Source organism: Salvelinus namaycush, chromosome 17 (genome assembly GCF_016432855.1).
Source record: "Salvelinus namaycush isolate Seneca chromosome 17, SaNama_1.0, whole genome shotgun sequence".
In the NCBI taxonomy this organism is placed as follows: Eukaryota; Metazoa; Chordata; class Actinopteri; order Salmoniformes; family Salmonidae; genus Salvelinus; species Salvelinus namaycush.
The window spans coordinates 31,168,554-31,194,297 of NC_052323.1; the positions used below are offsets into that span (position 1 = coordinate 31,168,554).

General features: G+C 40.7%; 3 protein-coding genes across 4 annotated transcripts in view; 2 read left to right on the forward strand and 1 right to left on the reverse strand.

Annotated features, from left to right (window-relative positions):
- Positions 1 to 101: 101 nt before the first annotated feature.
- On the forward strand, positions 102 to 2,533 carry LOC120062085 (glucosamine-6-phosphate isomerase 1). Its single transcript, XM_039011892.1, has 6 exons — positions 102 to 381; positions 574 to 675; positions 795 to 977; positions 1,372 to 1,556; positions 1,841 to 2,015; positions 2,236 to 2,533. Exons 1-6 carry the CDS (start codon positions 258 to 260, stop codon positions 2,283 to 2,285), a joined length of 819 nt encoding a protein of 272 aa, XP_038867820.1. The 5' UTR covers positions 102 to 257; the 3' UTR covers positions 2,286 to 2,533.
- A 212-nt stretch (positions 2,534 to 2,745) lies between these two features.
- LOC120062534 (NEDD4 family-interacting protein 1-like) lies at positions 2,746 to 24,989 on the forward strand. 2 transcript variants are annotated; one of them, XM_039012582.1, is made up of 8 exons: positions 2,746 to 2,935; positions 8,753 to 8,855; positions 9,101 to 9,240; positions 9,389 to 9,458; positions 9,751 to 9,875; positions 12,758 to 12,824; positions 12,916 to 13,024; positions 24,971 to 24,989. In XM_039012582.1, the coding sequence occupies exons 1-7, from the start codon at positions 2,900 to 2,902 to the stop codon at positions 13,020 to 13,022; spliced, it is 648 nt and encodes a 215-aa protein (XP_038868510.1). In that variant the 5' UTR covers positions 2,746 to 2,899; the 3' UTR covers positions 13,023 to 13,024; positions 24,971 to 24,989. The 2 variants fall into 2 exon arrangements, with proteins under 2 accessions (XP_038868510.1, XP_038868509.1); XM_039012581.1 differs by lacking the exon at positions 24,971 to 24,989 and adding an exon at positions 13,500 to 14,855.
- The window catches only part of LOC120062532 (glucocorticoid receptor-like), a 73,243-nt gene continuing 66,339 nt past the window's right edge, over positions 18,841 to 25,744 (reverse strand). The window contains exon 10 of the mRNA XM_039012577.1: positions 18,841 to 23,397. Coding sequence (XP_038868505.1) covers positions 23,245 to 23,397 — 153 coding nt within the window. The 3' untranslated portion in view covers positions 18,841 to 23,244. The remainder of the gene's footprint in view (positions 23,398 to 25,744) is intronic.

Sequence of the window (25,744 nt, forward strand, 5' to 3'; positions counted from 1 at the left end):
ATAACGTTTTCAAGTAAAGTGGTTTCAACATTTGCATTCCATTCAAAGCGCCGACAATTCGTAGTATAGTTTGATTTGGTCTACTTCCCCCTTCAATTCACGTAGGGAAACTTTAGTACATCTTCCGGCTGCAAGAGCTCTCATTTTATGAGTCTAAAGTCTGCTTTAGGTGGAGAACAAAAATTGCTTCAAGAGCTGTTCGTTCTTGTACAATAACAGCTGTATTCACCATCCAAGTTTGCATTTAACTCAGGACCATGAAGCTGATCATCCTGAATGATTATGACCAAGTTGGTGAGTGGGCTGCCAAGTACATCAGGAATAAAATCATTAACTTCAACCCTGGACCAGACAGATTCTTCATTTTAGGACTCCCCACAGGTAAGCAAGCTGTTGATTCTACAGTGCACGCCCTCCTTTCATTTGTACAATTAATGTTGCACTCATAATAATTATGTCAAATGTGTCTGTATAAAGACATCAACATTGATTTATTTGACGTGTGAAACTACAGATATTTTGTTTAAAAAGCAATGCATATTAACCATAATAATTCCTCGTTGTACACCCCAGGAGGTACTCCTCTGGGATGCTATAAGAAGCTGATTGAGTTTTATAAGAAAGGAGAGATCTCTTTCAAGTATGTCAAAACTTTCAACATGGACGAGTATGTGGGTACGCTTCACCTTTACAATACTTCTCTATCTCACCTATTTCTACACCATACAGTATCAACATTCTCACAGCATGAGAAGCCATACAAAACTGTGATCCCTGTTTTTTATATCATGTAGGTATTCCTAGGAATCACCCAGAGAGCTACCATTCCTTCATGTGGAATAATCTCTTCAAGCACATTGACATCAAATCGGAGAACACCCATATTCTGGATGGCAACGCTGCCAACCTTGTAGAGGAGTGTGATTCCTTTGAGGAGAAGATCAAAGCAGCTGGAGGAATCGACCTCTTTGTTGGAGGTAGGTAGGGAGGACAATGATAGGATGGAATTTAGTATATTGATTCTATTTAATCTACTACATTCTAAAGCTGCTTTGGCAATTGACCTCTTTGTTGGAGGTAGGTAGGATAACAGTGATGATGTCAAATGACACAATAGCAACTGCTCAATCAAACAGGCAGACACACCCATGCTAGATTTAAATTAGAAGTGTATAGTCTTGTTCTAACAGATTGTTATTGTTGTTGCATTGTTGCATCATAAAATATGTTTTTGTATTGTGTGGTACATACTTTTTCAAAGACATAGTTGAAGAAGCTAAGAAACACCACAAGCACAAACCAGTTCAGGAAACAACACATAGAAAAAATAAATACCAAAATCCAACAAATGTAACCCACCCTGTCTGTCAGGTATTGGACCGGATGGCCACATTGCCTTCAACGAGCCAGGCTCTAGTCTATTGTCCAGGACCAGAGTGAAGACCCTGGCTCAGGACACCATCCTGGCCAACGCACGCTTCTTTGACGGAGATCTGTCTAAAGTACCCACCATGGCTCTGACTGTGGGAGTGGCCACTGTCATGGATGCCAGAGAGGTTAGAGATGATTTCAAGATGTCTGTCTCTGCCTTATGTTTCTGGTCTGTCTTCTCTTGTAACTTATTTTGCATGGACAACTGGTCCCATTACAACTCCTATACTTATTAAATTATTATATAATGAGGCTGTAACACATAGCCTTATGATGTCCCCCAAATCCTTTTACTGCTGCTTTATTGTAACAATGTAATACCAGTCTATAGCAATGTAATGACAGTCTATAACCATCTAATAACAGTTTATAGGATGATAATAACACATTATCTCCTTAATGTCTCCAGGTCATGATTCTCATCACGGGAGTACACAAAGCTTTTGCCCTGTACAAGGCCATAGAGGAAGGGGTGAACCACATGTGGACGGTGTCAGCCTTTCAGCAGCACCCTCAGACTGTGTTTGTGTGTGACGAGGATGCTACCCTGGAACTGAGGGTTAAAACGGTCAAGTACTTCCGAGGTGAGGGTCTACTTACTTACTAAAGGACTTGGTCCTCACAGTTCATTTTCTTCTTATGCTGCTTGTATGGCTTATCAACTAGTGCTTCATCAGTTTCCAAATTCATTGTGTTTTGTTTTATTATTGGCCTGGGAGGGATACATTATTTTCTTCAATTAAAACATAATTGTGAATAAAGTGGAAATCTGACTCACTTGAACTATTGTTATTTCTCCTACAGGGATGATGCATGTGCACAACAAGTTGGTGGATCCACTGCCTCCCAAGTAAGATGAGGGAGTTACAAATACATCTGGAAACCTGCAATAACCAAGAGAAATGATGCCGTACTCTCCTGGATATGACAGCCGCCAAGGGTGGATAATCAATTGTGTGTGTTGTACTGTGGTTTACCTCAAGTTACATTTTATGTAACATAATAGTAAACCTACTTGTAGTGGGCTACATTGAGTACATTGATTATGTAATACATTTATCTTAGATAGAACATAAGCCAGCGTGATGTGACATCACTGACAATTCAGGTTTCTTAGCTTCATTGTTAAATTTTATACAAACTTGACTTTGAATGTATTTCAATGAGAGTTATTTGAATAAAATAACTTTGAGAATGATTCTGTATTTGTTACATATTCGTTTCATTGAAGTTTAGTAGTGCTTTGATGATTCGGCAAGTCGTGAGATTGTAGCTATCTACGATTATCCTGACAGTTCCACTGGGTCACATGACAGTGCAAGGGGAGGAACAACACACCCGACTTGTGAGGAAGAGGAGATGGCGGAGCTGTGCTAGTTTCGAGTGTTAGCGTACAGTATCAATATTATATACGGCTCACAGTTTGTCAAACAAGTGATCATTTTCAAACACTCAACTTCCATCCAGGATGGCCGAGCAAATCAGCAATGTTAGATATCAGGAGGTACGTTTATTTTTTAATTTTTATGACAACCCAATAAAATTAGCTAACGGCTAGCTAGCTAAACTAGCCAGGAATGGAAAACGAAACGGCGACTGTTATGACTTCGGCCCAGTTTAGCAAACGTTATAGCTCATTATGTCTTGAAAATGTAGCTTGACAGTTTGGGTAACAAGTTAGCTTGCTACCTCCTTTGTGGTGGTTAAGTGTAGTTAACTAGCTACATTTAAAAAAAAAAACGGGCCACAGGCCCATTTGTTATATGTCACACCCTCATAGGCCATTGCAAGGCTAATCCGTGGAATATGTTGTTGTTGCAGTGAACATAATCTAAATACTGGTAGGTATTTAGCTAACTAGTTAGCTAGCTACCACAATCATAGTGATATTGAAATGTATCAAGAGTGGGATTAAAAAGTGGGATTAAAAATGATTTAACAGTCAATGTTGGTCAGTAATCTACACAAAATACTCTGTCAAAGTGGAAGAAATTCGAACATTTTATAAAAAATAAAACGCATCTTGATTTAGAGAGTCAATACATGTTAGAATTACCTTTGGCAGTGATTACAGGTGTTAGTCTTTCTGGGTAAATCTATAAGAGTTTTGCACACCTGGATTGTACAATATTTGAACACTAGTATTAAAAAAAATTATTCAAGCTGTAACAAGTTGGTCATAGATCATTTCTTGGCGGCCATTTTCAAGGCTTGCCATAGATTTTCAAGACGATTTAAGTCAACTGTAACTAGGCCACTCGGGAAGATTCAATGTCATCATCGTAAGCAACTCCAGTGTATATTCGGCCTTGTGTTTTCGGTTATTGTCTTGCTGAAAGGTGAATTTGTCTCCCAGTGTCTGTCGGAAAGCAGATTGAACCAGATTTTCCTGGAGGATTTTTGTCTGTCCTTAGTTCTATTCTGTTTATTTTTTTAGCGTTAACTCCCTAGTCCTTGCCGATGACAAGGCTAACCATAACATGTTGCAGCCACCACCATACTTGAAAATATGAAAGTGGTACTCAGTAATGTGTTGTTGGATTTTCCCCAAACATAACGATTTGTATTCAGGACATAAAGTTCATTACTTTGCCATTTTTCTTTTTGCCATTTGCCTACTTTCGTGCCTTATTGCAAACAGGATGCATGTTTTTGATTTTTTTTTCTTTTTTCTTCTGTACAGGCTTCCTTCTTTTTGCTCTGTCATTTAAGTTGGTATTGTTGAGTAACAACAATGTCGATCAAAACCCAGTTTTCTCCTATCACAGCCATTAAACTCTGTAACCATGATCCTTCCTCTCCGGTAACTGAGTTAGGAAGGACGCCTGTATCTTTGTAGTGACTGGGTGTATTGATACACCATCCAAAGTGTAATTAGTAACTTCACCATGCTCAAAGGGATATTCAATATCTGCATATTTTTTTTAAATTATTGTTTACCCATCTACCAGTAGGTGCCCTTTGTGAGGCATTGGAAAATCTCCCTGGTCTTTGTGGTTGAATCTGTGTTTGAAATTCAATGCTCGACTGAGGGACCTTACAATTATCTGTATGTGTGGGGTACAGAGATAGAGGTAGTTATTCACAAATCGTGTTAAACACCATTATTGCACACAGTGAGGACATGCAACTTATTATCTGACTTGTTAAGCCAATGTTGTTATTATTTAGGCTTGCTATAACAAAGGGTTTGAATACTTATTGACTGAAGACATTAACGTTTTTAATTTTGAATTCATTTGGAAGAACAAAATTCCACTTTGACATCAAAGGGTATTGTGTGTAGGCCAGTGACACAAAATCTCAATTTAATCCATTCAGAATGCAGTCTGTAACAACAACAAAATGTGGAAAACGTCAATGGCTGTGAATACTTTCTGAAAGCACTCTATCTATATTTAGCTTTCCTAATGAACCAGATAAATCTGTAGTTATTACTGGTTGTTTATCAAAGTTAGCTGGCTAACTCATTGATCTTTCTTCGTAGGATACCCCTCGGGTATCAAAGGTTCCTGTCATGTCACTGATGGGGTGTTGCCAGTTAATTTGTCTCACTAGGAAATAGATGAATGATTACATAAAATCAAATTTGATTGGTCACATGCAGATGTTATTGCGGGTGTAGCGAAATGCTTGTGTTTCTAGCTCTGACAGTGCAGTAGTATCTAACAATTTCACAACATATATCCAATACACACAAATCTAAGGAATGGAATTAAGAATATATAAATATATGGACGAGCAATGTCAGAGCGGCATAGACGAAGATACAGTATATACAGTTGAAGTCGGAAGTTTACATACACCTTAGCCAAATACATTTAAACTCAGTTTTTCACAATTCTTGACATTTAATCCTAGTAAAAATTAGGTCAGTTAGGATCACCACTTTATTTTAAGAAGTTGAAATGTCAAAATAATAGTAGAGAATAATTTATTTCATCTTTTATTTCTTTCACCACATTCCCAGTGGGTCAGAAGTTTACATACACTCAATTAGTATTTGGTAGCATTGCCTTAAATTGTTTAACTTGGGTCAAATGTTTTGGGTAGCCTTCCATAAGCTTCCCACAATAAGTTGGGTGAATTTTGGCCCATTCCTCCTGACAGAGCAGGTGTAACGGAGTCAGGTTTGTAGTTCTCCTTGCACGCACACGCTTTTTCAGTTCTGCCCACAAATTTTCTATAGGATTGAGGTCAGGGCTTTGTGATGGCCACTCCAATACCTTGACTTTATTGTCCTTAAGCCATTATGCCACAACTTTGGAAGTATGATTGGGGTCATTGTCCATTTGGAAGACACATTTGTGACCAAGCTTTAACTTCCTGACTGATGTCTTGAGATGTTGCTTCAATATATCCACATAATTTTCTTTCCTCGTGATGCCATCTATTTTGTGCACCAGTCCCTCCTACAGCAAAGCACCCCACAACATGATGCTGCCACCCCCGTGCTTCACGGTTGGGATGGTGTTCTTCGGCTTGCAGCCTCCCCCTTTTCTTCCAAACATAACAATGGTCATTATGGCCAAACAGTTCTATTTTTGTTTCATCAGACCAGAGGACATTTCTCCAAAAAGTACGATCTTTGTCCCCATGTGCAGTTGCAATCCGTAGTCTGGCTTTTTTATGGAGGTTTTGGAGCAGTTGCTTCTTCCTTGCTGAGCGGCCTTTCAGGTTATGTTGATTATAGGACTCGTTTTACTGTGGATATAGATACTTTTGTACCTGTTTCCTCCAGCATCTTCACAAGGTCCTTTGCTGCTGTAATGGGATTGATTTGCACAATTCGCACCAAAGTACTGTCATCTCTAGGAGACAGAACGCATCTCCTTCCTGAGCGGTATGATGTCTGCGTGGTCCCATGGTGTTTATACTTGCGTACTATTGTTTGTAAAAATGAACGTGGTACCTTCAGGCATTTGGAAATTGCTCCTAAGGATTAACCAGACTTTCTTTCTGTGGTCTTGGCTGATTTCTTGTTATTTTCCCATGATGTCAAGCAAAGAGGCACTGAGTTTGAAGGTAGGCCTTGAAAAATATCCACAGGTACACCTCTCAAATTATGTCAATTGGCCTATCAGAAGCTTCTAAAGCCATGACATAATTTTCTGTAATTTTCCAAGCTGTTTAAAGGCCCAGTCAACTTAGTGTATGTAAACTTCTGACCCACTGGAATTGTGATACAGTGAATTATAAGTGAAATCATCTGTCTGTAAACAATTGTTGGAAAAATTACTTGTCATGCACAAAGTAGATGTTCTAACCGACTTGCCAAAACTATAGTTTGTTGACAAGAAATTTGTGGAGTGGTTGAAAAACGAGTTTTAATGACTCCAGCCTAAGTGTATGTAAACTTCCAACTTCAACTGTACATATGAGATGAGTAATGCAAAATATGTAAACAATATTAAAGTGGCTAGATTTCCATTTATTAAAGTGGCCAGTGATTTCAAGTCTTTGTATATAAGCTGCAGCCTCTCTGTGCTAGTGATGGCTATTTAACACTCTGTAGGCCTTGAGATAGTAGCTGTTTTTAGTCTCTCGGTCCCAGCTTTGATGCACCTGTACTGACCTCGCCTTCTGGATGATAGCGGGGTGAGCAGGCATTGGCTCGGGTGGTAATTGTCCTTGATGATCTTTTTGGCCTTCCTGTGACATCGGGGGCTGTAGGTGTCCTGGAGGGCAGGCAGTTTTCCCCCGGTGATGCGTTGGGCAGACAGTACCACCCTCTGGAGAGCCCTTCAGTTGAGGGCGGTGCAGTTGCCGTACCAGGCGGTAATACGGTCAGATAGGATGCTCTCAATTGTGCATCTGTAAAAGTTTGAGGGTTTTAGGTGCCAAGCCAAGTTTCTTCAGCGTCTTGAGGTTGAAGAGGCGCTGTTTCGCCGCCTTCACCACATTGTGTGGGTGGACCATTTTAGTTTGTCAGTGATGTGTATGCTGAGGAACTTGAATCTTTCCACCTTCTCAACTGCGGTCCTGTCGATGTGGATAGGGGGTGCTCCCTCTGCTGTTTCCTGAAGTCAGGGTCATCTCCTTTGTTTTGTTGACGTTGAGTGTGAGGTTATTTTCCTGGCACCACACTCCCAGGGCCCTCACCTCCTCCCTGTAGGCTGTCTCGTCATTGTTGGTAATCAGGCCTACTACTGTTGTGGCGTCTGCAAACTTGATGATTGAGTCGGAGGCGTGCTGTCCACACAGTCATGGGTGAACAGGGAGTACAGGAGGGGGCTGTGCACACACCCTTGTGGGGCCCCAGTTTTGAAGATCAGCGAAGTGGAGGTGTTGTTTCCTACCTTCACCACCTGGGGGTGGCCCGTCAGGAAGTCCAGGACCCAGTTGCACAGGGTAGGGTTCAGACCCAGGGCCTCAAGCTAAATGATGAGCTTGGAGGGTACATGATGTTGAATGCTGAGCTAATGTCAATTAACAGCATTACATAGGTATTCCTCTTGCCCAGATGGGTTAGGGCAGTGCGCAGTGCGATGGTGATTGCATCGTCTGTGGCGCTATTGGGGCGGTAAGCAAATTTGAAGTGGGTCTAGAGTGTCAGGTAAGGTAGAGGTGAAATGACCCTTGACTAGTCTCGCAATGCACTTCATGATGACAGAAGTGGGTGCTACGGGGCGATAGTCATTTAGTTCAGTTACCTTTGCTTTCTTGGGTACAGGAACAATGGTGGACATCTTGAAGCATGTGGGGACAACAGACTGGGATAGAGAGAGATTGAATATGTCCGTAAACACACCAGCCAGCTGGTCTGCGCATGCTCTGAGGACGCGGCTAGGGATGCCGTCCGGGCCGGCAGCCTTGCGAGGGTTAACACGCTTAAATGTCTTACTCACGTCGGCCACGGAGAGGGAGAGTCCACGGTCCTTGGTAGCGGGCCGCGTCGGTGGCACTGTGTTATCCTCAAAGCAGGTGAAGGTGTTTAGTTTGTCTGGAAGCAAGACGTCGGTGTCCGTGACGTGGCTATTTTTCCCTTTGTAGTCCGTGATTGTCTGTAGACCCTGCCACATACGTCTCGTGTCTGAGCCATTGAATTGCGACTCCACTTTGTCTCTGTACTGAAGTTTTGCCTGTTTGATTGCCTTGCGGAGGGAATAACTACGCTGTTTGTATTCTGCTATATTTCCAATCAACTTGCCATGGTTAAATGCGGTGATTCGTGCTTTTCAGTTACCACATTAATTCATTTTTTGGTATAAGCAGAGAAGCAGCTAGCTAAATTACTCTCTCAGCATTGGTCACAAACATAATAGTGCAACAGCAGCATCATCCCACTGACTGTGTGTGTTGCTCTGGCCCATTCCTTCAGCTGTTGAATGAGGAGGAGCCAGCAGCAGCCCAGCCCCCCCAGGAGGAAGCAGCTGTCCTGGATGCTCCCCCCCCGTACAGCAGCATCTCCGCTGCCAACGCGGGTAATTGTCCTCTGTCCATCCATAGCACTACACACAGCAACTGGCTAAATATTGACTAATCTCATATGACAATGAGGACCATTGCAGATGCAAGTCAGGAATAGGATATTGTTAGTCTCGTGCTCAAAGGGAAAGGCTACGCTGTGGTGTTGGTGAGCTCTCAACATTCACCTTGCTGCTAGCCATCACTAATGTGCTGTGTCACTCATGTTTTAGTTTTCTGCACCTTTCCATTTCCTTTCCAGCGTTCTTTGACTACAAGGAGGATGCAGGCAGGTTCCCCAACCCCCCGTCCTACAACGTGGCTACCACACTGCCCTCCTATGATGAAGCAGAGAGGACCAAAGCTGAGACAGGCGTCCCTCTGGTTCCTGGCAGGGTCGTGGTATGTCTGTCCTCCTTTCACAGTGATATTCATTCATTCATTGAGGTATTTTTCATTGAGAGCCTACATCCTCAATAAACATGTTTGGACCATCATCATTTGAAGATGTCTGACAACCAAAACAGATATTTCTTATTTCTCCTTTCAGGAGGATGAGTGTGACGATGCTGACCAGCTGCGGATAGGGAATGATGGCATCTTCATGCTCACCTTCTTCAGTAAGTCTTCTCTCTGTTTCCTGTACAGTGTAGGGATTGTTATGGGCGGACAATGCCTGTCTGCATCTCATGGGTACACTAAACAAATCAACTAAATAAGTCAAGCCAGGGATTTGTCCAACCGGTTCATAAGGAGAATGTTTGTGATTTTAGAAAATATGTTGTATAATCTTCCACAAAGCATCATGGTCTATGTGTGGTGAACAGCAAGCATGTTAACTGATGTGCAACTTCCTCATTAGTGGTCTATGATTGATTGGTTAATTGATTGATTGTCCTCTCTTCTCTCCAGTGGCATTCCTGTTCAACTGGATTGGTTTCTTCCTGTCCTTCTGTCTGACCACTTCTGCAGCCGGCCGCTACGGAGCCATCTCTGGGTTTGGCCTGTCTCTCATCAAATGGGTTCTCATAGTCAGGGTAAGATCAACACACGCAACCTCACAAGGTAGGGGTGGTATACAGAAGATGGCCCTATTTGGTAAAATACCAAGTCCATATTATGGCAAAAACAGCGCAAAGAGAAACGACAATCCATCATTACTTTAAGACATGATGGTCAGTCAATCTGTAAAATTAGTGCAGTCACAAACCATCAAGCGCTATGATGAAACTGTGTCTCTTTAGGACTGCCACAGGAATGGAAGACCCAGAGTAACCTCTGCTGCAGAGGATAAGTTCATTAGAGTTACCAGCCTCAGAAATTGAGAGTTCAGTTAGACATATCTCAACATCAACTGTTCAGAGGAGACTGTGTGAATCAGGCCTTCATGGTTGAATTGCTGCAAAGAAACCACTACTAAAGGACACCAATAATAAGAAGAGACTTGCTTGGGCCAAGAAACACAAGCAATGGACATTATACCGGTGGAAATCTGTCCTTTGGTCTGATGAGTCCAAATTTTTGATTTTTGGTTCTAACCGCCGTGTCTTTGTCAGACACCGAGTAGGTGAACGGATGCTATCTGCATGTGTTGTTCCCACGTGAAGCATGGAGGAGGAGGTGTGATGGTGTGGGGGTGCTTTGCTGGAGAAACTGCCAGTGATTTATTTAGAATTCAAGGCACACTTAACCAGCATGGCTACCAAAGCATTCTGCAGTGATACTCCATCCCATCTGGTTTGCTCTTAGTGGGATTATCATTTGTTTTTCAACAGAACAATGACCCAACACACCTCCAGGCTGTGTAAGGGCTATTTTACCAAGAAGGAGAGTGATGGAGTGCTGCATCAGATGACCTGTCCTCCACAATTACCCGACCTTAACCCAATTGAGATGGTTTGGTATGAGTTGGACTGCTGAGTGAAGGAAAAGCAGCCAAGTGCTCAGCATGTGGGAACTCCAAGACTGTTGGAAAAGCATTCCAGGTGAAGCTGGTTGAGAGTACCAAGAGTGTGCGAAGCTGTCATCAAGGCAAAGGGTGGATACTATGAAGAATCTTAAAGATATTTTGATATATTTTTTAACACTTTTTGGTCATTAAATGATTCCATTTGTGTTATTTCATAGTTTTGATGTCTTCACTATTATTCTACAATGTAGAAAATGATAAAAAAAAAAAAAAAAAAAAACCTTGAATGAGCAGGTGTGCCCAAACTTTTGACTGGCATTATATATATTTGCCTTCATTATTTTCCCCTAACCTTACCACCCCTCTCCTAATTGGAGTAAACTAGTGGACAACAACACTTAGGCTTCTACTTCCAGCTTATACATACAATATACAGTGCATTTGGAAGGTATTCAGACCCCTTCCCTTTTATCACATTTTGTTACGTTACAGCCTTATTCTAAAATACATTAAATAAAATATTGTTGAGACACAGATCTGGAGAAGGGTACCAATTTTTTTTTGCAACATTGGTCCCCTAGAACACAGTGGCCTCCATCATTCTTAAATAGAAGTTTGGTACCACCAAGACTCTTCCTAGAGCTGGCCACCCGGCCAAACTGAGCAATCAGGGGAGAAGGGCCTTGGTCAGGGAGGTGACCAAGAACCCGATGGTCACTCTGACAGAGTTTGTCTGTGGAGATGGGAGAACCTTACAGAAGGACATCTCTGCAGCACTTCACCAATCAGGCCTTTATGGTAGAGTTGCCAAACTGAAGCCACTCCTCAGTAAAAGGCACATGACAGCCCACTTGGAGTTTACCAAAAGGCACCTAAAGGACTCTGACCATGAGAAACAAAATTGAACTCTATGGCCGGAATGCCAAGCGTCACGTCTGGAGGAAACCTGGCACCATCTCTACGGCGAAGCATGGTGGTGGCAACATCATGCTGTGGGGATGTTTTTTGGCGGCAGAGACCGGGAGAGTAGTCAGGATCAAGGGAAAGATGAACGGAGCAAAGTACAGAGAGATCCTTGATGAAAACCTGCTCCAGAGCGGTCAGGACCTTAGACTGGAGTCTCCAAATACAGGTGTGCCATTCTTGTAGCGTCATACCCAAGAAGACTCAAGGCTGTAATCGCTGCCAAAGGTGCTTCAACAAAGTACGGAGTAAAGGGTCTGAATACTTATGTAAATGTGATGTTTCAGATTTTTTTTTTATTATGAATTTGCAAAAATGTATAAACTGGTTTTGCTTTGTCATTATGGGGTATTGTGTGTAGATTTATGGGGGGGGGGGGAAACTATTGAATACATTTAGATAAGTCTAATGTACCAAAATGTGGAAAAAGTCAAGGGTTCTGAATACTTTCCGAATGCACTGTACATTTTTTGTTTGTTTTTCGTTCCATCCTTTTAGTTGTACCCTCAACCCCTCCCATCCTTTTAGTTGTACCCTCAACCCCTCCCATCCTTTTAGTTGTACCCTCAACCCCTCCCATCTATCTCTGAAGACCAAGTTCTATTTGCCATATATTTTCAAATGTATTGTGATGTTTCACAAAAGTTCTGAACCTTTCTATTCTCATAGTTTCTACAGATTGTAAATTAAAGATAAACCATTTTGCTAATATTATTATTAATCGATTGACTATGACTTTTCAGATCACCTAGTAGTGCTATCTGCAGATTTAGCTCCAGGTAAATGTGTCAGTTCTTCAGCCATTCCTGAACCTGCGACCCCAAAAAGCAGCTTACATATATGGACAGTACCAAAATAAATGATTTAATGATTCTGTCTCTTCACAGCTACATCTACAGAGCTGGGATGGTTGTATCCCCCATGTATATAATTCTCACTGTGCTGCGGGGGCATTCAGGCTTTTGTTCCTGCACTAAATCCTTTGGAATGCTACTGTCTGTACGACTGGTCTCCTAATGTTATTTTACTGTCTTTTGAACGTTCCAGTTTTCCACCTACTTCCCTGGCTACTTTGATGGGCAGTACTGGTTGTGGTGGGTGTTCCTGGCTTTGGGTAAGTGGAGCTCTATTTGAATGATTTAATGTGTATGAAATGTGTGAAAGATGATCATGAAACGGATGCTGTTGTCTTTTTGTGACTCCAGGCTTCATGCTGTTCGTCAGAGGGTTCGTCAACTACTCCCGGGTTCGCAAAATGGCCGACCCTACTTACGCCACACTTCCTCGAACGAGAGTCCTGTTCATCTACTGAAGGTAAGGTTCTAATTCACAAAGCATTCCTGTGTTACAGCAGAATAAGACCTCATCAAATCATAAGCCTGGTCCTTTTATTAATAAATCAAATAAATAGTACTGGTAATCTACCAAATCATATTGATTCTCTTCACTCACTAGTTTCCTTCCAATGTAGTCTGCCGACTCGGTACCCGCTGTATATAGCCTCGTTATTGTTATTTTATTGCTACTTTTTAAATATTTTTTTACTTTAGTTTATTTGGTAAATATTTTCTTAACTCTTTCTTGAACTGCCTTGTTAGTTAAGGGCTTGTAAGGAAGCATTTCACGGTAAGGTCTACACCTGTTGTATTCGGAGCATGTGACAAATAAATGTTGATTTGATTTACATGTAAATATGCCATAAACAAACATGGTCCGTAGTAAACCAACCTTCCTCCTACAGAGATACTGATCTCCTCCGTTAACGTATCTCCTGTTACTTTTCACACAGCTGAATAAACACAACGTCCCAGGATCTGGATAAAGAATCCTGGATGTTTCAAAAGCAACATACCGACAAAAAGCAACAAAACTGCAGAAGTCTAAAACCAAACTACTCAAAATACCCATCACGACGCGGCAGGATGAAAAAACAACAAAATCTTGAAGGCGACCCTTGTAACGTTCAGGAATTAAATACGTCAGTTTTATTATTCTATTTGAAAACTTCATAAATGGATTATGGTAGTCATTTTAACTATGTATTCATTAGTGGCGAATGTTAAGTGCTATTTTTACATTTTTCAGTCTGTAATGTATGGGTAATGCCTTACATCGTTTGATGGTAGTGTACTAGCATGCATCTGCCCCTCAAGCCAATAGGGATCAGTCTTATTTCAGTAACACTTTATTCAACGCCCGCAGTTATAATGCATTACGATGCCATTATAATGCACTATAACTTGTCATAAAGCACCTAGATGTTCTAGATGTTTTGTTATTAGTTCATAGTAATCATGAGATCAACCAGTTGGATGGAAAAAATTGTCACACATGGCATTACAATTTGAACATGTTTTATACATGCTTATAACAAGTAATAATGCACAATACCTGTTGGCTCCATATGAAGCGTTACCCTTATTTCTAGCCAATAGAGAGCAGAGTTCTTTGCTAAATTGAGTCAACATGAATTATTCCTATAGGCGCACATACCTCAAACGTAAAGTATCGTATGTGCAGATCTGAAGGTTAAAAATGTTGTACAAGTCATGCAGTTTTATTGTTTTAGGTTTAGAGAATTAACACATTCGGTATGGAAACTAACTATGATGCTATCAGAGAATTTAAGCAGCTGCACTTTTAGAAACCTAGCACTAAAACCCCAGGGAGTTTCTTCCAATGGAAACTGGACATATCATCCACACAAACAACTATACGTGACCAAATGGTAGTACCTGTAGTTATTGAGTGAGTATAAAGCGTTCATAAGGGTGATATGGCAATTTATAAGTGGTCTATGACCATAATAATTAGATTTAGTAAGAAGTCAAGAAATTATACTCGTTGATCTTTCTCTTTTTAGGCAATTGTTGGCATATTGTTAACTAAATTCTCTCAAACCTGCTCTTAACGGACCCCCCCCTCGAATGCCAGCCAGTCTGCTTTAAACCAGTTGTTTAGATTTCTTGCTTAGCCCTTATGTGGAATGGTACAGCTAAGATCCTAACCCAGTCCTAGTTCACACACATCTCTGATATCTGTGTGAACTAGTAGTACAGCTGCATCCTGGGGATTTTATTGTTATGAGATGTTTTAAATTGTAAAAAGCTTCATGTCTAATAAATGTGACTTTTTAAAAGCGAGATTTGATCGTCTCTGTTGCAGGTTTATGTGTTGTGTAGCATTGACACCTTGTGGTTGAACGACTCATTGACTGGACAGCTACTGTTCCCCCAGAGGGGCTTATGGTTTTCAATGTACAGTATGTGATTTCTTATCCATCAGCTTTCTATAAGATATTTAAATATGCCATTTAGCAGACCCTTATCTTAAACGAATGACAGTAATGCATTTTACCTACGGCTGGCTCCGGGAATCAGACCAAATATCCTGGCGTTGCTGTGCTGTACCAACTGAGCTACAGAGGACCACAGTCATGTCACATCAGTAGAGGAATACATTCTAGATGTCTGTAGTCATGTCACATCAGTAGAGGAATACATTCTAGATGTCTGTAGTCATGTCACATCAGTAGAGGAATACATTCTAGATGTCTGTAGTCATGTCACATCAGTAGAGGAATACATTCTAGATGTCTGTAGTCATGTCACATCAGTAGAGGAATACATTCTAGATGTCTGTAGTCATGTCACATCAGTAGAGGAATACATTCTAGATGTCTGTAGTCATGTCACATCAGTAGAGGAATACATTCTAGATGTCTGTAGTCATGTCACATCAGTAGAGGAATACATTCTAGATGTCTGTAGTCATGTCACATCAGTAGAGGTATACATTCTAGATGTCTGTAGTCATGTCACATCAGTAGAGGAATACATTCTAGATGTCTGTAGTCATGTCACATCAGTAGAGGAATACATTCTAGATGTCTGTAGTCATGTCACATCAGTAGAGGAATACATTCTAGATGTCTGTAGTCATGTCACATCAGTAGAGGAATACATTCTAGATGTCTGTAGTCATGTCACATCAGTAGAGGAATACATTCTAGATGTCTGTAGTCATGTCACATCAGTAGAGGAATACATTCTAGATGTCTGTAGTCATGTCACATCAGTAGAGGTATACATTCTAGATGTCTAGCTAGCTGCTTAGAGTCTCGTAGTGTGGAGTGGAATGCTTCATTTGGTCAAGTTTTAGCATGATTCTACCAGTCAGCTGTCCACCATATAGCTACAACAGTTTATACAGATGACAGCATCTATAACAGGTCAGTGAAGACATTTGTAAACTGCTGTTATAACCTGCAACTCAAGCTTCATGCTAGTTGAAATTTCAAATACTGTTTGTTGAGCCTGTCTGCAATTTCCCAAAGAGCACTTTGGAATGGATGTGTCTAAAATGACAACCTATTCCCAATATAGTGCACTACATTTGACACACCCCTGGACTTACAACCTTCACTCCCCTGTGCCCTCTAGTCGCCGTGGCAAGAAAATGGCCTTCTGCCCTATGTGGGTTCTGGAGTCTAGTTTGGGTTTCCCGTTCTTCTTCCTTGTACATCTGGGCCTGGTACGTGTTGTAGTGGTTCACCTCCATCTTCTCCAGGAAATAAAACGGATCAGTTACTATCGACTACATGGGAGAGACAGAAACACAGTCAGAATACTCCAGGAAATAAAACAGATCAGTTACTATCGACTACATGGGAGAGACAGAAACACAGTCAGAATACTCCAGGAAATAAAACAGATCAGTTACTATCGACTACATGGGAGAGACAGAAACACAGTCAGAATACTCCAGGAAATAAAACAGATCAGTTACTATCGACTACATGGGAGAGACAGAAACACAGTCAGAATACAGTCATCACAAACATATGCTGATCGTTGATTAGATTACCTGGGGTTGATCAAAGGCTCTAGGTAGTCCAAAACAGATTGGTAAGGTTCTGGGGTTGGTCAAAGGCTCTAGGTAGTCCAAAACAGATTGGTAAGGTTCTGGGTGTGGTCAAAGGCTCTAGGTAGTCCAAAACAGATTGGTAAGGTTCTGGGGTTGATCAAAGGCTCTAGGTAGTCCAAAACAGATTGGTAAGATTCTGATGGTGGTCAAAGGCTCTAGGTAGTCCAAAACAGATTGGTAAGGTTCTGGGTGTGGTCAAAGGCTCTAGGTAGTCCAAAACAGATTGGTAAGGTTCTGGGTGTGGTCAAAGGCTCTAGGTAGTCCAAAACAGATTGGTAAGGTTCTGGGGTTGATCAAAGGCTCTAGGTAGTCCAAAACAGATTGGTAAGGTTCTGGGGTTGATCAAAGGCTCTAGGTAGTCCAAAACAGATTGGTAAGGTTCTGGGGTTGATCAAAGGCTCTAGGTAGTCCAAAACAGATTGGTAAGGTTCTGGGGTTGATCAAAGGCTCTAGGTAGTCCAAAACAGATTGGTAAGGTTCTGGGGTTGATCAAAGGCTCTAGGTAGTCCAAAACAGATTGGTAAGGTTCTGGGGTTGATCAAAGGCTCTAGGTAGTCCAAAACAGATTGGTAAAGTAGTATTAAAATGTTTGAGTGATGCAAAATAATTATTTGAATGATGATAATAATTGTAAATGTCTCCTGTCACGATCCTAAATGAATGTGTTGACATCAATGTTAAAACACTGTTTCTGTGACCTTTGTTTCTCTGTTAGGGAGGGTGAAGTGGTCACCATGAGAACATGGTCATACCGACACCGTGAGAACATGGTCATACCGACACCGTGGTCATACAGACACTTTAATACTCACTGAACTACAGTTTTGGCTAAGGGCCAAGTAGCGTCCTGCCTCTGTCCCCTAGATGACAACCAACACCATGGTCCACAGATTTCACCCTCAGGCCCCCCCCCCCCCCCCCCCCCCCCGCACAACAGAAGCATTCCAACAATCCTTAAAAATAAACTTCCACATGATAACAAAGACACAAACTAGAAGGACAAACCTGAGCGGAGATAAGTAGAGAACAGAGACTAAAATAAACAGTGATGTAGACAGCATGTGGAAGTTAGTTACAATTTGAAACCCTGGGGTTAGCTACTTTTTTGTTTTTGCAGTTTGGTTATCATGGCATTATGCAACATTCAAAGACTTTCCTTTAAGAAAAGGCTCATCTATATAGCCTCAGTATGAATGGTAGATGTTATGCAAATGGCAGCTTTTAATAACATTGTAGATATCCAAGACTATTTCCTAAGCACATAACCAGCTGTGTTGTTGCAGTGTAAGTATGTCCCACACATTCCTATCATGTTATTCATATCCATATTGCCCTTTATTATTGAGCCATAACATAATTATGGGTCATTATTACAGTGTGGAAGACTGAGGATTTATCTTTACTGAAGTTTAACCGTATGAGCCTCAATGTCGATTGTGAACGTTTACAAACCATGCATCAACATAAATGTATTACTGTTGAATATAAAGCTAATTATGAAGATGAATACAAACTTCTTGATTGGATGAACAATTTAATAAACAAAAAAATAGCCAAATATTAATGACCGATTTTTGTATTATTGACATAGTATTCTTTTTTTCATTTGAGGACACAAAATCCACGACTATTTCTGGTCTTACTGTGAATGCCATTTTTGTCCCTTGCCTCCCACCGTCCCATCCGGGAGAATCTGCAGATCATGTCCGCCATTCATGCAGTATAGGCGGGTCAGTTTTATTATTCTCGAGCAGATTACTTCCGAATCTCAGAGCCCGGTCCAACATCTGGAATCTGGCATAGGAGCTACAGCCTTGGAGCCTGGTCCAACATCTGTTTATGGTATCTTGCCATGACAACATTTTTGGTATGCCAACAACCATAGGAGTTGGCCATACAGTACAAACATATCTGGGATCAGGCTTAAGGGCCTCAATAAGAAAGAAAAAGCAGTTCTCCCAACATAACTGGCTTTGGGGCACCAAGTATTGTCATCACAGAAATTCTGTATTGAAATGCTGATACCAAGAGACTAACAGTAGCAATATTAGACTGATGAAAGTGGAGGTTGGTGTCAAAGACATTCAAATCTATTTCCACCAACTAGAATAGGTTCCCTGGCAGCTAGCCAAGGAAATAATTTAATCAAGTCCTCAGTCATACAAAAGGTTACAAACCAATAAGCTACAAATCAAACCAATAAGCACCAGAATGGAAAAGCCCCTTTATTGAATGAACCATTGCTGAATTATCATAATGTGGTTATTTAAAGTACAAGAAGGTAACCATTTTCATTGTTCAGAAGAAGTGAGTTAACATCATGATCAATCTGTATATAATTTCTTGTTTTGAAAAGGTACCACACAAAACGAAGACGTAGTTCAACATTTAATGGAAGGAAAAGCATCAACATGACCTACTACAGATGAGCAATAATACAGAGGATATAGAAAACGACTATTATTTGTGGGAGAAATACAACATTGTTTTTCTTTACTTTGGATTATATGTACATAATTGAAATTGTGTACAAGCAAAACAAATAAGCTTCCAAGAAAAGCATATACCAGTGAATAATCATCGTTCTGCCCTTGATAATACGTTTCAAAAGTTAATGGCTGCATATGTTTTATACAAAATAGAATTTCAAAACAATATTTGGGGCAGTGGAAATTGTTAGGTTCAAACTGGTTGATTTTTTTTCGTGTGAACTTTTTGACTGACTACTAAATTCACAATATTAGTACACAACATTTGACCAAAGCTATACAAAAAAAAAGAAATATTTAACGTGTTATAAAACAAAAAAGTCCTGTACGTCTGTCGTTCCAAGAGCTACTAAAACTACAGGAAAATATGCTGAACTGAGTCTGGATTTGCTTTGGCCACCTGGTAGAAAAATCTAATATACTGGAACTGTGTAAATAAATGGTATATATTGACACTATTGAAAGGTTTCCTGAAAATCTGTCCTGCAGAGAAATACAGAAAATAGTTCACTAAAGTGAAAGTGAACATTTTCTGTCTAAAATAGCTTATATTGTAAAAGAAAAAAAGAAATTACATAGTACACGCCTATAATCTCTTGTTTAGAGCAACAAGTCAGTCATGTATTTGTAATTTGTATTGCATATTTTCAGATTTCCTTGTCAAAAATGTACTGTATGATACAATTTCACAGAGACCAATACATTTTTTGGATAAGGAGAGGTGAGTAGTTCGTGGTTTTATACTTGTTATATGAAAGGCAACAGCAGAGAACAACTTGTAGCCACACTGAAGGTGACAGTAACCCATAAGAAATCAAGAAGCTGTTTAGTTAGGGAGAACTAATTTGCTGGTTTGTATCACCATTGAAAGAAAATAAAATATTTTCCTTTAGAATAGATTGGGAAGTTAACAATGGCTAACCAAGTAGTGAGAACATCAAATGACTTTGGCATGTCCAGTATGTATGAAACTAACTTACCTGAATGGCCAGGTGAGCTTTTATTTAACCTGACTGTTAATTAATGAATGTCACAAAAACACAATGTTGGGAATTACAACTGAATGTTTTTGGTTTTAAACAGTTCCATCAGTGAACATAGATGACCACATACATTTTTAACCAATGACAACAACCTGAGTATGGTATAGTTGTCCTTAAGAATCACTCATGTATAGCTTCTTATTAGATGTTGGCATAGTGTATGAAAATAATAAAATAGATGTCATTTTTCCAACACGTAAATAGATGACGGGAAACAAATAACTAGCATTGTATTTTTAATGCCAGTTCGGTGAAAAGTTCAGGTCTCGGGTTAACAATTCTCTCAAATTCCCCTGAAATGTGCGGCATCACCATACATTTTTACAATGTCTCCTGGTGTTTGTCTCTTCCTTTAAACCAGTGACTGGATTTAACCAGGTATGTTGCCCTCTCAGAGCAACTAGTAAAATGAATGGATGAAATACGTGCCAGGAGTTAGGAAGAGTAACAGCAGACAGTCTCCCTGGAGGACTTCAGTTATCCCCGCCTGGCCTCGTACAGAGATTCACATTCATTTTCATACCTGGGTTGGTTTGTTTCATGGGAGAAAAAAAACAAAATCTGCACAGAAGCAAAACATGAATGACAAAACAGGGAAATGTTTTTGGTGACAACGTCATAAAATATAACAAATTCATGTTGGGACTCAAACTACCTAAGTACATGTGTATAGAAAGGGTTTGTTAGACTTAAAGGGTCAACTTGCTATCTATACTTATGCTAGGGAATCTCTATAGTGTGGATGAAAACACTAAAAAAGGTAAATAGTTCACCTTTTTAGTTTCTTTAATTCAATCCACGGTGGACATAAGCGCTTTAAGTTGTTTTTTTCTCTCCCTCATTTTTTTCTGAAATAAACACTGACAACTGTTAAAACAAGGACTGTTTTCCAAACCTGAGTAAAAGTTCAAGTTTGGCACAAAGTCCCAGAGAACAGAAGATGGAGCTATGCCCTCATCAACTAAGCTACATCCCAAATGTCACCCTATTCCGTGCACTACTTTGGACCAGAGCCCTCCTCTCGTCATAAGTAACACACTACAAAGGGAACAGGGTGTCACTTGGGACGACACACAGTTTGAGTGCAAAACACAAGATGACAGAAGGATGTGAGTACTAAGTGCTTTACTGGAAAACGTTTGAGTAAAACACACACAAAGAGCTAAGACGTAAGCAAGGTGCCTAGGTGGGTAAGAGGTTGTCCTAGACCAGGGTCCACCAGTGTCAGTTCTCTAGAACCCCCTGTGTATTGCTGGTTTGTCTCATAAAATGGTCAAATTGTCTGATATGTCAGTGACATGTCACTGTTGCCAAAATATAAGCGCTATAAAATGACTCTTTAGGAATTAATAATGACAAGTTACCCATGTTTCATTCACATACCACTCTACTATCCATTCAAACACACCTGTGTTCATACAGAAAGCAGCATATAGAGTACTGAGGGTCAACACTGAAGCCCTCTGCCTTTCCTAAAGTGACCAAGAACTACTGTACAACTAAATTCAAGAACTGCCATATTCCCATCAAATATTACGGTTAGGGAAACCATAGCAACCAGCCTGGTTTTTGGGGCCGTCGATGCGTTCTCAAACTCTATTTTTGATTGGCTGACGCATCTCTCTCCGACACATTCCAACAATGACAATGGGCAAAAAAACTACTAGCAAAACAGTTAAAACAAAAGCAACGTAAGAAGTTCACTGACTGACGGCAGGTAGCCTAGTGGTTAGATGGATCGAATCCCCGAGCTGACAAGGTAAAAATCTGTCGTTCTGCCCCCGAACAAGGCAGTTTAACCCACTGTTCCCCGGTAGGCCGTCATTGTAAATAAGAATTTGTTCTTAACTGACTTGCCTAGTTAAATAAAGGTTACATTTAAAAACAATTTGCCGACAAAAATAACTGAAGTTCAATGGTGACAATTAATAGCTTCCTTCTACAAACATCCAATAGAGTTAAAGCCATCTTTTCTACTACTTACTTTCACATTCATTTTAGTAGAGGGGGGGCATAGTGCTAATATAGTATTTAAAATAGAGACGTGTGCAAGAGATCAGGAAGGGAATATGCAGATTGGGAGTATTATTAGATCGATTGATCTCACACTGAGAATCCATAACTGAGCTGCAATAGCAACAGACAAACACGGCAGCCATTTTAAAAAGGAAAACTGACTGCAACTGCATGTAATAGGAAGAAAACAATCACATGCACTGAGGGTCAACCATGATGGTGAAAGAAGAATATCCTCGGACAGTCAGAGAACGGCTAAAATCAGTCAAGCTAAAAAGGCACATCTTTTTTTCTCTCCCTTTTTCTGATCGACGGTGTGTGTGTGTAAACCTGGCAGCCAGCGTGTAGCCTAAACGTAGACAAAGATAGATGTACTGTACGCTTTCATTACAAAAACAACAATTTCATAATGTTATGCCTGACTTTTAAAAAAAAAAGCTATGCAAACATGCTTTTGTAAAGACAGTTACGAACAAAACAAGATGTTTTATGTCATGTGACTTGATAATCAACTCTGTTACAAGGCCCTAAACAGGACAGTAGGTAGAGGAAAACACAGTAGCTAAACCTGTGGGAGAACAAGAGTTATAGTGTTACCTTTGCTGAGGTAAGAAATTACCTGTATAATAAACTGTATAAACTGTGGCAGCAGAAACTTAGACATGTAAAAAATAGCATCTTAATAATCTGTACATAGATACTTGTTTAATCTAGATATTGTTAAATTCTGAGGGTGATACACCTGAGAAAACATGAATGGTTAGTTTATTTCAATCCTTGATTATCTTTAAACTTAAGACATTTATTTCTACTGTTATACTGCATACTGGATCATAGATGTTAAACAAAACAAAAAACCTCTGTGCTCTTTCCCTCTCGTCTTCTGCCTCTTGACAAATCTCTCCTTCCTCCTCCATGTTTCATCCCCAAATCCCCAAACCCTTGTACTTTGTATACTTTCTCCCAAAACAGCATCTCCTCTTCTGTCCGGTCTCCCTCTGTCAGGGGAAGGTGAGGGGATTTTAAGGCATTGTGTCTTGGTGGCGGAAGCACCACACAGTCATTTCTGGTGGAAGAGGAGGGGCTTGACGCTCCCGGCTTTGAATTTTGGTAACTGGTTGCTGATGATCTCTGCTAACATCTCTGGGAACTCCACCGACAGAGACTTGTTGACGAACGTGTAGAAGCAGAAGTTCAGCAGGCCACCAACCATCTAAAGGGAAAGCAGTACATTTGACATGTTTATTTATTGTCTGTTGGTCACAAATGTTCTTAGTGTACATTGAAAACAAAACAGAGACACTAAAACAAACATGGATAGATGAATGACAGGAGAACACATAATTAGGGCTAGGCCCCTTTTTTCTAAATTTCCGCCTGAATGATGTGCCCAAAGTAAACTGCCTGTTGCTCAGGCCCTGAAGCCAGAATATGCATATAATTGGTACCATTAGAAAGAAAAAACTTTGAAGTTTGTAGAAATGTTAAAATAATGTAGGAGAAAATCCAAAGATAATGTTTTTGTTGAGAGACCATGCTCTTACAATGGAAAGTATAGGGGCATACTGAATTCTAGCTCCCAGGATGCAATTCCCATGGCTTCCACAGGGTGTCAGCAGTCTATGTTCAAGGTTTCAGGCTTGTAACTTCCAAAACGAATAAGAAATATCAGTTTTAGTACAGGGACACAGTCTTGGAAATTCGTGTTTGGGCGCACCATGAAGACAAGACACACCTGCTAAAATCGGTATCCTATTGAACATACTTCTTTCCGTAAGAAATATTATAGTTTTATTACATTTTAGGTTATCTGAGTAAATAGAAACGTATTTTGATTTGTTGAAACAAAGTTTAGGGGTAGATTTTCAGATTCTTTTCTCTGCCTGTTGAACGAGTGGATTACTCAAATCGATGGCGCCAACTAAATAGACTTTTTGGGATATAAAGAAGGATTTTATCCAACAAAACGACACGTTATAGCTGGGACCCTTTGATTTTCAAAAAGTTGGTGAATATTTAATCGCTATTTGTGAATTTATGAAACCTGTGCCGGTGGGAAAATATTTCGATGTGGGACGCAGTCCTCAAACAATCGCATGGCATGCTTTCGCTGTAATAGCTACTGTAAATCGGACAGTGCAATTAGATTAACACGAATTTAAGCTTTCAACCGATATAAGACACTTGTATGTACCTAAATGTTTAATTTTTATGATTATTTATTTGAATTGCGAGCCCTCCAGTTTCACCGAAAGTTGTTCCGCTAGCGGGACGCCTAGCCCTAAGAAGTTCACATCCTGTTCCAACATATGCAAGTTGTCATCATTACTCATATCATTGTTCATAACCCACTCATTCATGAATCCCATATCTAGCTGTATGCCACGTGTGTGTTGTAATAGTAGAATACACAAGATGCAGTTTCTAAATTGGGGAGTGTATCATCAGTTCCTCTTGTCATGTCAGTCTTTGCAAACCTTTAGAGAGCTATTTATAAATTGTCCGAAATGTCCAGATCAACTAGCCCATGTCAACTAACATTTTATAGATAGGTTTTTTTAGCCCATAGATTTTGTTGTAATGTTTGAGTCACTCAAATATCACAAGAATACACCTTAGACATGGCAACATTTATAGAATTGCAAGAAAATGCTAAATGTTCTCTGTTCCTCATGACAAAATGTGTAGATTCGCAGGAAATAAGCTTTAAAACCTGCAAAAATGTTCTCTGCGCCAACAAGAGGGGTGTTAACAATTAGTGTCATGAACGGTGCTTGTGCCCATAGAAATAGACGTGTCGCGCGCAGGATGTTCCCCAATGCCGGAAGGGGGGCTTCAGTGAAAAGGTTTGGGAACCCCTGTACTACAACACCAGGTGGCAGCACTGAGCTACAGACCTCCAGGAGGCAGCATTGAGCTACAGACCAGGAGACAGCATTGAGCTACAGACCACCAGGAGACAGCACTGAGCTACAGACCTCCAGGAGACAGCATTGAGCTACAGACCTCCAAGAGACAGCATTGAGCTACAGACCACCAGGAGACAGCACTGAGCTACAGACCTCCAGGAGACAGCATTGAGCTACAGACCTCCAGGAGACAGCATTGAGCTACAGACCTCCAGGAGACAGCATTGAGCTACAGACCTCCAGGAGACAGCATTGAGCTACAGACCTCCAGGAGACAGCATTGAGCTACAGACCTCCGGGAGACAGCATTGAGCTACAGACCTCCGGGAGACAGCATTGAGCTACAGACCTCCGGGAGACAGCATTGAGCTACAGACCTCCGGGAGACAGCATTGAGCTACAGACCACCGGGAGACAGCATTGAGCTACAGACCTCCAGGAGACAGCATTGAGCTACAGACCTCCAGGAGACAGCATTGAGCTACAGACCTCCAGGAGACAGCATTGAGCTACAGACCTCCAGGAGACAGCATTGAGCTACAGACCTCCAGGAGACAGCATTGAGCTACAGACCTCCAGGAGACAGCATTGAGCTACAGACCTCCAGGAGACAGCATTGAGCTACAGACCACCAGGAGGCAGCATTGAGCC

What these genes read in the sequence shown, in the direction of transcription:
- LOC120062085 (XM_039011892.1), top strand. Translation starts at nt 258, where the DNA reads ATGAAGCTGATCATCCTGAATGATTATGACCAAGTTGGTGAGTGGGCT. An exon ending in CATTTTAGGACTCCCCACAG is followed by an intron (nt 382 to 573) that starts GTAAGCAAGCTG and finishes TGTACACCCCAG; the next exon opens with GAGGTACTCCTCTGGGATGC. An exon ending in AACGGTCAAGTACTTCCGAG is followed by an intron (nt 2,016 to 2,235) that starts GTGAGGGTCTAC and finishes TTTCTCCTACAG; the next exon opens with GGATGATGCATGTGCACAAC.
- LOC120062534 (XM_039012582.1), top strand. Translation starts at nt 2,900, where the DNA reads ATGGCCGAGCAAATCAGCAATGTTAGATATCAGGAG. An exon ending in AATGGGTTCTCATAGTCAGG is followed by an intron (nt 9,876 to 12,757) that starts GTAAGATCAACA and finishes TGAACGTTCCAG; the next exon opens with TTTTCCACCTACTTCCCTGG. An exon ending in GTGGGTGTTCCTGGCTTTGG is followed by an intron (nt 12,825 to 12,915) that starts GTAAGTGGAGCT and finishes TTGTGACTCCAG; the next exon opens with GCTTCATGCTGTTCGTCAGA.